General features: G+C 41.2%; 1 protein-coding gene across 5 annotated transcripts in view; it reads right to left on the reverse strand.

The window, feature by feature from the left end:
- The window catches only part of LOC124361965 (WW domain-containing oxidoreductase), a 35,159-nt gene that overhangs the window by 11,604 nt on the left and 10,319 nt on the right, over positions 1 to 13,236 (reverse strand). For all 5 annotated transcript variants that reach the window (XM_046816071.1, XM_046816070.1, XM_046816072.1 and 2 more), the window contains exon 4: positions 12,200 to 12,344. In XM_046816071.1, the coding sequence (XP_046672027.1) occupies positions 12,200 to 12,344 (145 nt within the window). The remainder of the gene's footprint in view (positions 1 to 12,199; positions 12,345 to 13,236) is intronic.

The raw sequence follows: 13,236 nt of genomic DNA on the forward strand, positions 1-13,236 counted from the left end.
TCTTTATTTATTTGTTATTGTTATTGTTGCCATTTATATAGTTTATATTTTGTTATTTAATTTTAAGTTAGTTTTAGATATTATTTAGTTATTTCTTGGATTTCATTAGGAGCCCGCCCTTAGCCGAAGGATACCGGGTGGAATTGGCATTTCTTGTTTCAAATTATGGCGTTTCCAATTTTTGTATGCAGGTGCACCTGACAAGAATTGTTCGAGGTATATACAACTGCAGGCACTTTTATTTATTTATTTTTTTTTATTTATAGTATAATTATATACCTTTTTATATTGACTGGATAGGCCTATGTTATGTTGTCTTAGTGAATGAACCTGAGTATACTGACCACGGTGTTCTTATTTTCACCTAGTTAGTTTTGATCCGGCATCCCGTTCGCCACCATGGGCGCGCGCTTCCCTGATGGTTTGCTGTGGGTGTGCGAGCGGCGATGTAAGGTTTCAATGGTAGCAGAGCGTGGTTAGCTGCTCTCTCAGCTGTCTCTCAGTTCTGGTTTTGTTTGTTGGTGTAGGTTAGTGTTAGGTAGGGGGAGGTCAGAGTACACAACTTTTTTTTATTAGGAGCTCGCCCTAGCACAGGATACCGGGTGGAATTGGTTTAGTGTCTTGCTTCCTGCAGACTTACCCTTTGCAGGGAGCAAGGGACTCTAAATTGCTTAACCGCTAAATTTATCTAACTGTACTCTACTTCTCCCCTATCAATGTGTTGTTTTGTTATATTTATTGCTTCTGTGTTTGTAGGTTGTGGTTAGTGTATATTTGCAGGGTATCCTTCTATTAGGTGGCAGGTATTAAGTTCTTCACTTGGACCTCGTCAGTGTAAGCCCTTTGTGAGTTGAGTCTACTTAGGTTACTAAGTAATTGTTGCGTACGCTTTGTTGTATTTATTTTGTCTTAATTGTTTGGTATGGCGTTTTCCCTGGTGCCTGAACATCTGCGCAAGCCCGAGTTGGTTTTTGAGGTCCTGGCGAGAGGACAGAAGCCCGAGGGAGATGTGAGGGCATTAAGAGCTCAATTACGGGCTTGTATAGCGTTGGACCGCAGCTGGAATGCAGAGTTCCAAATTAATACTGAATTTGAGTTTTGTAAAACCCGAATGGAAGAGTTAGAAGACGACATTAATTTTGAGTCACTTCCCATGTCCGGGTCAGCAAAGGCTAGATTGGCATCTCAGCTTTTACATTGGCGTGACAGAATAGTTTTACTTATGTCAGCTCCTAGTTTAGACTCTGATATTAAAAGTTGGGCTTTTTCGGCCAGTAACAAATTAAAACAAGCCTTAGATGGTTTGAGTGAGGTGCGCTCGGTGAAAGAGAAAGGGGTACTATTTACCGCTGTCACTCCCACGGAGGTTCCCACTACCATTACTTTTGCTAACCATCCACCGGCTCTTTCTTTCGAGCCTCCCAGAGTTACTATGTCTCCGATGGGTAGTGGCCCTCCTGAAGCGGCTGGTGAGGCATCATCTATAGTTGTGCCTTCCTTTTCCAGCTTTGGCAAACTGCCCCATCCTTTGGGGAGTGTTTTACAACACTTCCCCAGAGTTGATGGGCTTGACACTAATTTACTTATCCATTTCCTTCTGGAAGTTTTTAAGCTAAAAGAATTTCCTGGTATGACAGATGCCATGCTTATGCAGATTTTAGCGCAGTTTTCCTTAAGGCCGCTTTTTGATCGCCTTCTAGACTGCCTTAAGAGAGGTGCCACTTTTGACCAGTTCCACGCCGAAATCTTGGAGTTCTTTGTACCTGCTCGGGTTAGGGAGCGCTTGCGGGTGGAACGCGTTTACCGTCCTCAGGCACCAGACGAGACGTTGAGCCATTTTGTCGGGGAGATACGGGATGTAACCCGGGTGTTGCGCTTGAGCTTGAGCGAAACAGAGTTGGTGAGCCTTATTTTGGAGGGCATTAAACCTGAAGAACGCTCCCGTTTGATTTTTTGTAGCCGTCCCGCATCTTTTGCGGATTTGGACCGCCTCTCCATCATCTCTAGAGGGGTTCAGGATGCGGATGATCAAAGGGAGGCCATGTCGAGGCATCTTCCTCACTTGCCTCCGGGGCCGGTCCATGCTCCGGTGCAGTCTGAGCCAGCAGCTGCTCCTTCCCGTAGGCAGCCTCCTACCTGTTATGGCTGCAAGCAAGTGGGACATATTAGACCGTTTTGTCCACTTAATAAAAAAAACTAGTAAGCTTGCGGACGAGTAAGCCCGACTCGTGCCGTAAAGGTAATTTTGAGGGCAAAAATGTACCTAATTTTGATGGTAAAAGGGTAGCTGGTTTAATACAGAACAGAAAGAAAACAGAAAGAAATAGACTTGGGGACAGTTATCATCGTTGGCCGAGAGGGGAGGTTGCTGCTCTGGCTGCGCAGGGAGTAAGGGCTGCCCGCTCAACCTGCCCACAACTGGATGTGCTTGTGGGGAATGTGGTGCAGAAGGCCCTGGTTGATTCTGGGTCAGCACGCAGCCTGATTTCTTTGTCGTTTTTTGAAGATCTAAAATCCTCTGGGCTAATACGGCAGGTTGAGCCTAGTTCACTTATCTGCTGGACTGCTTCACGCACACCTTTACCTATTATCTGTAGTGCCCAGATTCACATCAAAATTAATTATTTCTCTTGGGATTGGAGCTTTTTGGTGGCTAAGGACCTGACTTTTCCTTTCATCTTGGGAGCAGATTTTATCGGAAAAACTGGCATGATTTTGGATTTGGCCTCCAGTCATGTTTTCTTTGCTTTCGCCAGGCGGGTGCTCGTTCCCTTTTCAGATGTTGAGTCTCGTGGGACTGCTGCCTTAGAGATGGAAGATAAGAGCTTGACTCCTCCTGACCAACTAGGACATCTTACGCCGAAAGAGGCTGAGGACATAAGGCAGATTTGTTCCAGTTTTCCTGAAGTCCTAACTGACAAACTGGGCACGACCAATCTCTTGGAGTACGAGATTCGTCTTACGGACACCCGTCCTGTACGTTCCCTTTTTTTTGTTTTTTTTTTTTTTTGTATACGCAGTAGCCTACCATACGTAACAATTTGGTTAAAACATTTTTAAAACAGGCATTTATTGACAGAATTTGCTCAAAATTGGTGAAAAGCAGGGGAAGGGCATCCTGCACTTAAAATAAAATTCCCAACTCAAAACAACAACCCCAAAGAAAGTTAGTATGAAAATCCCCTCTGTCACAGAACAAAATTTAAGCGTTTTACTCTTGGTGAAAGAAAAAAAAAAATTTAATTATTAGAAAAAAAACTGATGGCCAAAAGTAGCAGCCTATTAACAGGAATCTAAATTTAAAATTTGATGGCAGAAGGCCTTAAATTAACCAAGTAGGCTATAAGGGGGAGTTATGGGCTAAAAGACCCGAAGAACGTTACATCTCTCAGAAATGCATTGAAACCTTACATCGCCGCTCGCACACCCACAGCAAACCATCAGGGAAGCGCGCGCCCATGGTGGCGAACGGGATGCCGGATCAAAACTAACTAGGTGAAAATAAGAACACCGTGGTCAGTATACTCAGGTTCATTCACTAAGACAACATAACATAGGCCTATCCAGTCAATATAAAAAGGTATATAATTATACTATAAATAAAAAAAAATAAATAAATAAAAGTGCCTGCAGTTGTATATACCTCGAACAATTCTTGTCAGGTGCACCTGCATACAAAAATTGGAAACGCCATAATTTGAAACAAGAAATGCCAATTCCACCCGGTATCCTTCGGCTAAGGGCGGGCTCCTAATGAAATCCAAGAAATAACTAAATAATATCTAAAACTAACTTAAAATTAAATAACAAAATATAAACTATATAAATGGCAACAATAACAATAACAAATAAATAAAGAATATGAGCAGGGTATCACAGATGTTGACTAGCAGTAATGTCCATCATGGTGGCCGTCCTTCAGCAGAGCGCAAAAGAGAAGGTTCTCTGCGACCACGCATGATGGAGAGCAAGGGCGTATATAAGGGGGGGGCTCAGGGGGCTCGAGCCCCCCCCGAAATTTGAAACACAAAAAAAATATTATAACTTATATACGATAATTTATTTTTATTTTCAATAAGCTGTGCTTCTATACTTTCGACTACATTAGTATTATAGTTTATAGTGGAATTTTAAGAATACATTATGATACCTAACAATATTCAATATTTATTTTTTTCAGAGGTTGAAATTACTAATATTTTGTAAGCATGCAAATAAGCGTTGCAACTGTAAAGAGTGCGAGGTAGCCTGACGCTCCTGACTGTCGCGTCGGCCGCTCGTGTAGTGCCAGCGCCAGGCATGCGTATATGACGATGACGTGTCGCCGCGGCCCCGCTGCCTAGCAACCCTCCTCCTCCTACAACCCCCCACCCACTCCCACCACACCTGACCTCATTCCGCACTACCACGCCATTGTCTGCTGTTGTCTAGTGCGTATCACCCGTGGTGACATTTTAAGTGCTGTATGCATATGTGCTGTGATTGTAGTGACTGTTATCAAGTGATATGTTTTGTTGTCGCGTTATTTAAACATGATCTGATTACTTTATAGTTGACAGTTTACGTGTGAAGTACATAGGCTACATTAAACATTTAAAATGAAGAGACAGAGTTCGATTCAAGCTTTTTTCGCGAAGAAAAAACGTGTTTCGTCTGAGATCGACGAGCAGACATCGTTTGAAATAACACCGAGTCCCTCCACTTGTGCTACATCAACTGGCAGCGTTGTTGAGATCAAGGATCACACAGGTGAAATTGAACATAACCTTAACGAGAGTAATCACACTTTGTTAGTTCACAATATCAATGATATTGGTCATTACTGCTCCTCAACTTCCTTTTCACTTCAAAATGAAGAGAAAATTTCAATTATTGAGAACTGTTGGAAGCCTCAACGTAGTTACGAATTTCCTAAAGTTGAAAATAACAGAAGTTTTCAATATAAGTGGTTGGAAGACTTCAAATGGTTAGCTTATTCGGAAGCAAAGGAAGGGGCCCTGTGTAAATATTGTGTTTTTTTCTCACACAACACAGGTGGGAAAGGAAACCATCAGAGTTTAGGAGTATTAGTATCAAAACCACTTACTACAAAGCTTAAGAAAGCTAGGGAGGTTTTCATGCAACATGAAAATAAACAATATCATAAAACTGCAATGTTAATGGCTGAAGACGTAAAATCCTTAGTACATGGAAAAACAGAAAGTGTGATAAACAGTATCAACATGCAGAGAAAAATGAATGTTCAGGAAAACAAAAATAGAATTATACCGATAATCCAGACAATTAGATTTTGTGGAAGGCAACAAATTGCTCTTAGAGGGCATCGTGATGGTGGAAGAGTGGATCGAGCCTATACAAAATGATGGTAATTTTCGCTCTTTATTAAGGTACAGGGCTAATTACGGGGACAATAATCTTAAAACACAGCTAGAAACTGGTGGTGGAAAAACTATGTATACTAGTTCTGTTATCCAAAATGAAATTATAGGTATTTTTGGTTCCCAAATACAGTCAAAAATTGTATCCAACGTGAGAAAATCTGTATTTTATTCAGTATTAGCAGATGAGACAACAGACATTAGCCAAATTGAACAATTTTCCCTCTGTGTCCGATATGTTGACGAGGAATTGTTTAAAATTAGGGAAGATTTTCTGGCTTTTGTACCCGTGTATGATGTAACAGGTCAAGGTTTAGCCAATACATTAATGTCAAGTCTAACCAGTCTTGGACTTGATTTAAACAATTTACGTGGTCAAGGATATGATGGGGCTTCTGTCATGAGTGGCCAGTTCAGAGGGGTACAAGCATACATAAGTGAAAAAGTACCCTCAGCCATATACACACATTGTTCCTCTCTCTCTCTTAACTTATGTCTATCTGATGCATCAAAAATCCCTATGATAAGGAATTGTATGGGTGTCATCAGTGAGGTGTGTAGTTTCTTTCACAAGTCAGCTAAGAGAACTGCGATACTTAAGTCAAGTATTTCTGAATGCTGCCCTGAGATGAAAAGAAAAAAACTTATATGTCTGTGTGAGACTCGCTGGGTGCAACGCTACGATTCAGTTATAATGTTTAAAGAAGCTTTGGAGCCTATAATTACCGCTCTATCAACTATTGAAGAAGAATCGACTGCAGAAGCTTCTGTAAAAGCACACACACTAATTGCCTCCGTGACCAGTTTTCAGTTTGTTGCATGTCTTTTTATTTTGAACAACTTGCTTTCTTTGACTATCCGCCTTTCAGAGATGCTCCAAAAGAAAGATATAGATCTTGCTCAAGCCAACAAACAGATTTCCAATGTATTGGAACTAGTAAAGGAAAGGCGAAGCAAAGCAGAAGAGACATTCCAGGCTTTGTTCAGTGAGCTAAAAGTAAGCACTGACAAATTAGGTATCAAAGAGGAAACCCCCCGTACATGTCGCAAGCAAACTAATCGCTGCAATACTCCTTATACAAACGTGGAAGAATACTACCGGCGTGTAGTGTATATACCATACCTTGACGATTTCTGCTGTTCACTTCAGGAGCGTTTTAAAAACCACAGGGAAGTAATCGACTCACTACAGAATGTTCTTCCTGAGCACTGCATTAAAACGGAATTTTCATCCCTGGAACCTGCCCTGACGTTTTATGAAAAAGATCTATCTTTCAGAGATGAGGTACGAAGTGAATTTCTACTGTGGAAACAAAAGTGGAATCGTGAAGAAAAAGAAAGTTTGCCAAAAACTGCAATTTCTGCTCTTGAAAAATGTGATAAAGACTATTTCCCAAACATGTTTAATATTTTGAAATTGTTAGCGGTTTTACCCGTTTCAGTGGCTTCTGCAGAAAGGAGCTTTTCATCTCTCCGAAGACTTAAAACGTATCTGAGAAACACAACTTCGGAAAACAGGTTGAATGGTCTTGCACTTTTATCTATTCATAGAGACATTACCATAACTGATGAGGAAGTTTTAAAACAATTTTCACTGAAGTCTAGAAATTTGGATTTTGTTTTGTAAAATGACAATAAACAGTGTTTCATGAATACTTTTAGCTATATTTCATTTTCTTCCCTTGTAACAGTTCATAAAGTAGGCCTACAATAACTGGTTATTGTAGCTTGGAAGGCTGTTTGCGATTTTAGTTTTTTAACGATATAAATATTTGAATTGTGTGCATACTGAAATTACTATTTCTGATTTCATTAAGGTAAAATTAAAAAAAACTAAAATAACAATTCAATTGCTAAAATAAATATAGTATATAATCAACATTTATTAGTTTCAAACTTATAATATTGTGGTGTGTTGTGTTTTAGATACGTAGGACAATATATTTCTTTGTATAACAACTATTTTAAACCAAAGATTTTAAAAATAGGACTTTATAGCCTCTATTATTTTCTATTTTAACAACTGAAAACTACCAAACTAGCAGACACTTAAGTTTTGAATTTTAATTTTATACAAAAATAATATACAAAGGATACAGGTCCTTCTATATAAACATAATAACGCTAAAATGGAAAAGTGAAACCTGCTCGAAAAGAAGGAAACTCGCCATGAAAAACTTAAAAATCTCTCCGAAAGAGTGATTTTCATTCTTTCCATTTTAGCGTTTATACATGCCAAAAACCTTAAACCTGTGTTTTTAAGACTTAAATTGGCAAAATTTTCCCGGGGGAGGGCCCCCGGACCCCCCTTCTACTGGGGGGTATTCCATACCCCCCAGACCCCCCCGTTTTTTTTCAGCCCCCCCCAAAATATTTTTCTATATACGCCACTGATGGAGAGATGACAGGAGAAAAACAGCTCATCTCTTGGACCTCATCAGTGAGGGGCCGTAAACTTAGCCGCACATGTTAGAAGGAAAACAGCTCAGAAAATCCAACAAAACACTTAAATAAACCAAAAAAATATTTTTAATCTGGAGCTACTCCTAACTTGTACACCACGGCTCGGAGTCTTGACCACTCTCCCGGAAAAGCCAAACGCCTTCAAAAGGTCAGTGGCCTCTGCAGCCAATAAACCACACACACATACACTATATAAAACACACATGAGCCGGGGAGATATAGGTATTGAACCGGCTCAAGCTGCGCAGACCTTTAGGTCATAGCTTTAACAACGGGAGCCTCCTACTATCTGGAATTCTTCTGGACAGGTTCTGGTAGGATCATTCCTGCCTAGGATAGCAAGCGGAGAGCGTAGGTTGTGTTGAAGTCGTGCGGCTATCGTGTATAGTAGGCCGGATGGAAGGGTATGTAGATCGGTCTAGGCTTAAGTGTTATAGTTAGGGAACTTTCGGAATCGTATCTAAGTTATTAGTTTATATTTATACTCCCCCCCCAAAAGGAGGAACTCCCCTCTGTTAATTTCTTCAAAATGAAGAACCAAACGAAATGCCTCTCCCCCCAATGGTTGAAGAATTATAAACCGGAAACCCTTAAGTCTGCAGAAGGGAAAACCAAGAAAATCCAGTTGGAGGCAAGAAATCCCTCCAAGAGTAGCGTGGGTACAAAGAAGAAAACAGGAACCTTGATCAGGAAGAAGGAGCAGAGGTGATCAGGTCTCTGGACCTAAAACCCTCCTGCACAGACTAAAGAGAAATCACGGATGACTCCGGCAAGGCTTCAGATGGGATATGTGCGCCTTCCTGAAAATCTTCCCGGACTGAGGATCTCCCAGTCGGGCAGTCACCGGAGTCAGAAACTTCAAGATGCGGTGGGGACCAGTCCACCTGTAGCAAAGTTTAGCAGCTCTTTTATCCACAGCTGAACTGACTGGGTGAGCCTTGCAGTAAACTAGATCCCCCACCTGGAAGGGATTGGCAATACGACCCCGGTTGTACTTCCTCCTTACTAACTCCCTAGCCCGAATGAGATTCCGCCTGGCTGCCTCCCAAGTGGCTTTCACATTGGGAGTACCAGGAGGTGGCAGAAGATCGCTAATTTTCCAAAGGTTCGCCAAAGGGTTGTTTGGCGGAAAGCCAAATAATAACTCGAAAGGTACCGCCTTGTGACTTTCATGCTGGGCTGTATTAAAGGCAAATTGGATCCAAGGTAGTTGTTGATCCCAGGTGGTCTGATTTTCCGCATGAAAGGCAATGAGAGCAGATCGAAGATTGCGATTAAACCATTCGGCGTGAGAAGGCTGAGGATAGAAAGGGGAAGTAGTCACATGGCGGATTCCGTGCCCAAAGCACATTCTTTTAAAGATATTGGAGACAAACTGTGAACCATTATCGGAAACTAAGGTGGCGGGGATTCCAAAGTGTTGAAAAAAAAGGTTACGAAGTGCTTGCACCGTGAGCTGCGCGGTAGCACTCCGCAATGGGAACAACCAAACAAACTTGGAGAAGGCATCCACACAAACAAGTAGGAACTTATTTCCGGACTTGCTACGCGGGAGAGGCCCAACATAGTCAATGAAAACCTTCTCCAAAGGTTTTTTCCGCCACCTCAGATGACAAAAGACCCAACTTGGTATTTTGAGCGGGTTTGCTTAGCGAGCACAGTTCACAAGAACGTACTCGAGCTGCAATATCCCGGTCCATACCTTTCCAGATGAACTGATCCCTAATCTTCGCGATGGTCTTATGAATTCCTAGATGTCCGCCCACAGGAGAAGAATGAAAATACTGAAAGACCATCGGTACAAGAATGCTTGGCAGCACTAACTTAGGTTTTCTCCGCTGCTTGTCACGGCAGCATAGAGCACCTCGGTACAGAAAATAAGGAGGGTGGGCACCTCCGTTTTTAAGCTCATTGATGATAGCAGTCAGCTCGGGATCCTTAAGTTGGTGTGGAACAATGTCCGAAAATGCCAGAGGAAAGTCTAGGAGCACGCCACAACATGGCGGCTCTGATAAATTCTGGTGGTCGTTGGGTAAGTGATACATGCGTGACAGAGTGTCCGCTATGATATTTTGGGTGCCTCGCACGTGCTGCACTGTGAACTTAAGGGCAGAAATTTGGACTACCCAGCGACCAATCTTCCCGAGCTGACGGGGGTGGGCAAGGAGCCAAGAAAGTGCCTGGTTGTCGGTTTCCAACAAAAATTCTTTATGTTCTAGGTAACGCCTGAACTTGTTAATTCCAAACACGACAGCCAAACATTCCAGCTCATAAACAGAACAACTCTTCTTCTCACAAGGGGTTAACGTGCGTGAAGCATAAGCTATGGGCTGCCGGATACCATCTACTTCTTGCGATAAAACAGCAGCAACGGCTAAGGAGGAAGCATCAGTTTGCAAGACGAACTTACGACCGAAATCAGGCATAGCCAAGACTGGAGGCTGCATCACTGCCTCTTTCAGCTGCTCAAAAGCAGCCTGTTGCGCTTCACCCCACTCAAACTTGGCACCCTTTTTCCTAAGAGAGTTCAGAGGGGCCGCCACTTCAGCAACATTGGGGATGAAACGACGATAAAAATTTATCATTCCCACAAAACGGGCAATCCCCTTGGCATCCTTAGGAGGAGGAAACTCCCTGATTGCCTGGGTTCTCTCTGGATCAATACAAACACCTCGAGAAGAGACAAGATGACCCAGAAACGATATTTCAGGCTGAGCAAAACTCACCTTTTCAGGATTGACGGTAAGGCCAGACTCTCGCAGCCTAGTTAGAACTTCCTCTAGATGAGTCAAGTGCTCCTCATAACTCTCACTGTACACAAGCAGGTCATCCAGATAGTTGAACACGAACTTAAATTTGACATCATGAAAGATAGAATCCAGGAGTCTGGTGAGTGTTTGGGCCCCCACAGCCAAGCCCATTGGCACTCGGGTGAACTGGTACAAATTCCAAGGCACACAAAAGGCAGTGAGAGGTCGAGACTCGTGTTTTAGAGGAATCTGATGGTATGCCTGATTAAGATCAAAAATGGAGAAATACTTGGCCTTACCAAACCAGTCGAAAGCAGAATGCAAATCGGGGAGAGGCACGGAGTCAATTTCTATCTGGGCATTGAGCTTTCGATAATCCAGGACCAATCTGGACTTCCCATTAGGTTTCGGCACTAGAAACGCTGGACTGGAAAAATTTGAGCAAGATGGCTCGATTACCCCACTCTTAAGTAAATCATCAATCATATTTCTCAGAATTTCCATCTTGGGCGGAGCAAGCTTATATGGATGGCATTGAAACCTTACATCGCCGCTCGCACACCCACAGCAAACCATCAGGGAAGCGCGCGCCCATGGTGGCGAACGGGATGCCGGATCAAAACTAACTAGGTGAAAATAAGAACACCGTGGTCAGTATACTCAGGTTCATTCACTAAGACAACATAACATAGGCCTATCCAGTCAATATAAAAAGGTATATAATTATACTATAAATAAAAATAAATAAATAAATAAAAGTGCCTGCAGTTGTATATACCTCGAACAATTCTTGTCAGGTGCACCTGCATACAAAAATTGGAAACGCCATAATTTGAAACAAGAAATGCCAATTCCACCCAGTATCCTTCGGCTAAGGGCGGGCTCCTAATGAAATCCAAGAAATAACTAAATAATATCTAAAACTAACTTAAAATTAAATAACAAAATATAAACTATATAAATGGCAACAATAACAATAACAAATAAATAAAGAATATGAGCAGGGTATCACAGATGTTGACTAGCAGTAATGTCCATCATGGTGGCCGTCCTTCAGCAGAGCGCAAAAGAGAAGGTTCTCTGCGACCACGCATGATGGAGAGATGACAGGAGAAAAACAGCTCATCTCTTGGACCTCATCAGTGAGGGGCCGTAAACTTAGCCGCACATGTTAGAAGGAAAACAGCTCAGAAAATCCAACAAAACACTTAAATAAACCAAAAAAATATTTTAAATCTGGAGCTACTCCTAACTTGTACACCACGGCTCGGAGTCTTGACCACTCTCCCGGAAAAGCCAAACGCCTTCAAAAGGTCAGTGGCCTCTGCAGCCAATAAACCACACACACATACACTATATAAAACACACATGAGCCGGGGAGATATAGGTATTGAACCGGCTCAAGCTGGCTATGGTGTTCGTGGCTACTGATAGATTACACGCCAAATTCAAATGTATAATGGTACTCACCGCAAAATGACTCCAGATTCCAGGAATCAAGTCTGTGACTGTGACAGATTTTAGATGCTGCCATAAAAGGAAACTGCTAAACCCAAAATTCACATTGAATCAACCCTTCCCATCATATTTACGTTATGTGTAAAATACCTCTGTCTGAACATGAGTGGAGACTCCTTCTCCTCTTGAGCGAAAGCCAGCCGTGGATCAGTGTAGGTTGTACGGTGGTTCTCGTGGTCCACATACAGTACTTTACCACTGTCCTCCACCACCTTCTCCCAGCCAAATGGTAGCTCTACACAACGATTTTGAATCATCAGGTAACATGCAAAAATACTATTTGTTTGTTTTACTGTATTTGTTAACATAAAATATTATTTCTGATTCAAAGGTTAATATCAATTAGCTTGTAACGTTAAATGTTAAAGTAAGGATAAATTATATTTGCTCTATTAAAATTAATAGATGGAAAAATATTTAAAACTAGCATTCTTTTTTAATGAAGCTTATTTTAAATTAAGTAAACAAAATCCAAACAGTTAGTAATATATATTCTATATATTGCTTCCCCTCATAGATAAATTTTTATTTTTTTTTATAAAGGAGGTCAATCCCTTTTCAAGCCTTATTCTCCATGTCCTCATGGACCACTGCAAACAAAATAAGGAGTCGGTACAGTACAAGATCAATAAAAAGTGGTAAGGTCATAGACAGGATTTGAACTCTACTATCTGTAACTCAAAGCCCAGCTATCAGCTCTCTCTAAGTAGTTTATTTATTATTTTAATTGGCAAACAAAAATAATTTCGTTACAAACCAAGATATCAATAATTGCAGTATTAATCTATTTGGATTTGGTATGTGGATTGTCTCTTAAGATTTAATCTCGATTTAGACTTAAGTAAATAAGAGACTTTTCATTAAACATATAAAAGAATTTTGTTACTTAGAATTATAGATCTATTAAACAAAAATATTACAAGGATAGGTTTAAATTAATTTTGTAATGTGTCAAAGCTTGTTATTTGTATTATTCGGTTTCTATAATTTGTTTTAGTCTGTTATGGCTCACTTTGATTTACAACAGATGTTCAAATTCAATATTAGTGAACCGTATTGAAGTTAAGTATATTCATGAACATTGATTATCAGTGTTCTGCTATGGGCAATCAGTTCTCCCCAATACC

Source organism: Homalodisca vitripennis, chromosome 5 (assembly GCF_021130785.1).
Source record: "Homalodisca vitripennis isolate AUS2020 chromosome 5, UT_GWSS_2.1, whole genome shotgun sequence".
Classification (NCBI taxonomy): Eukaryota; Metazoa; Arthropoda; class Insecta; order Hemiptera; family Cicadellidae; genus Homalodisca; species Homalodisca vitripennis.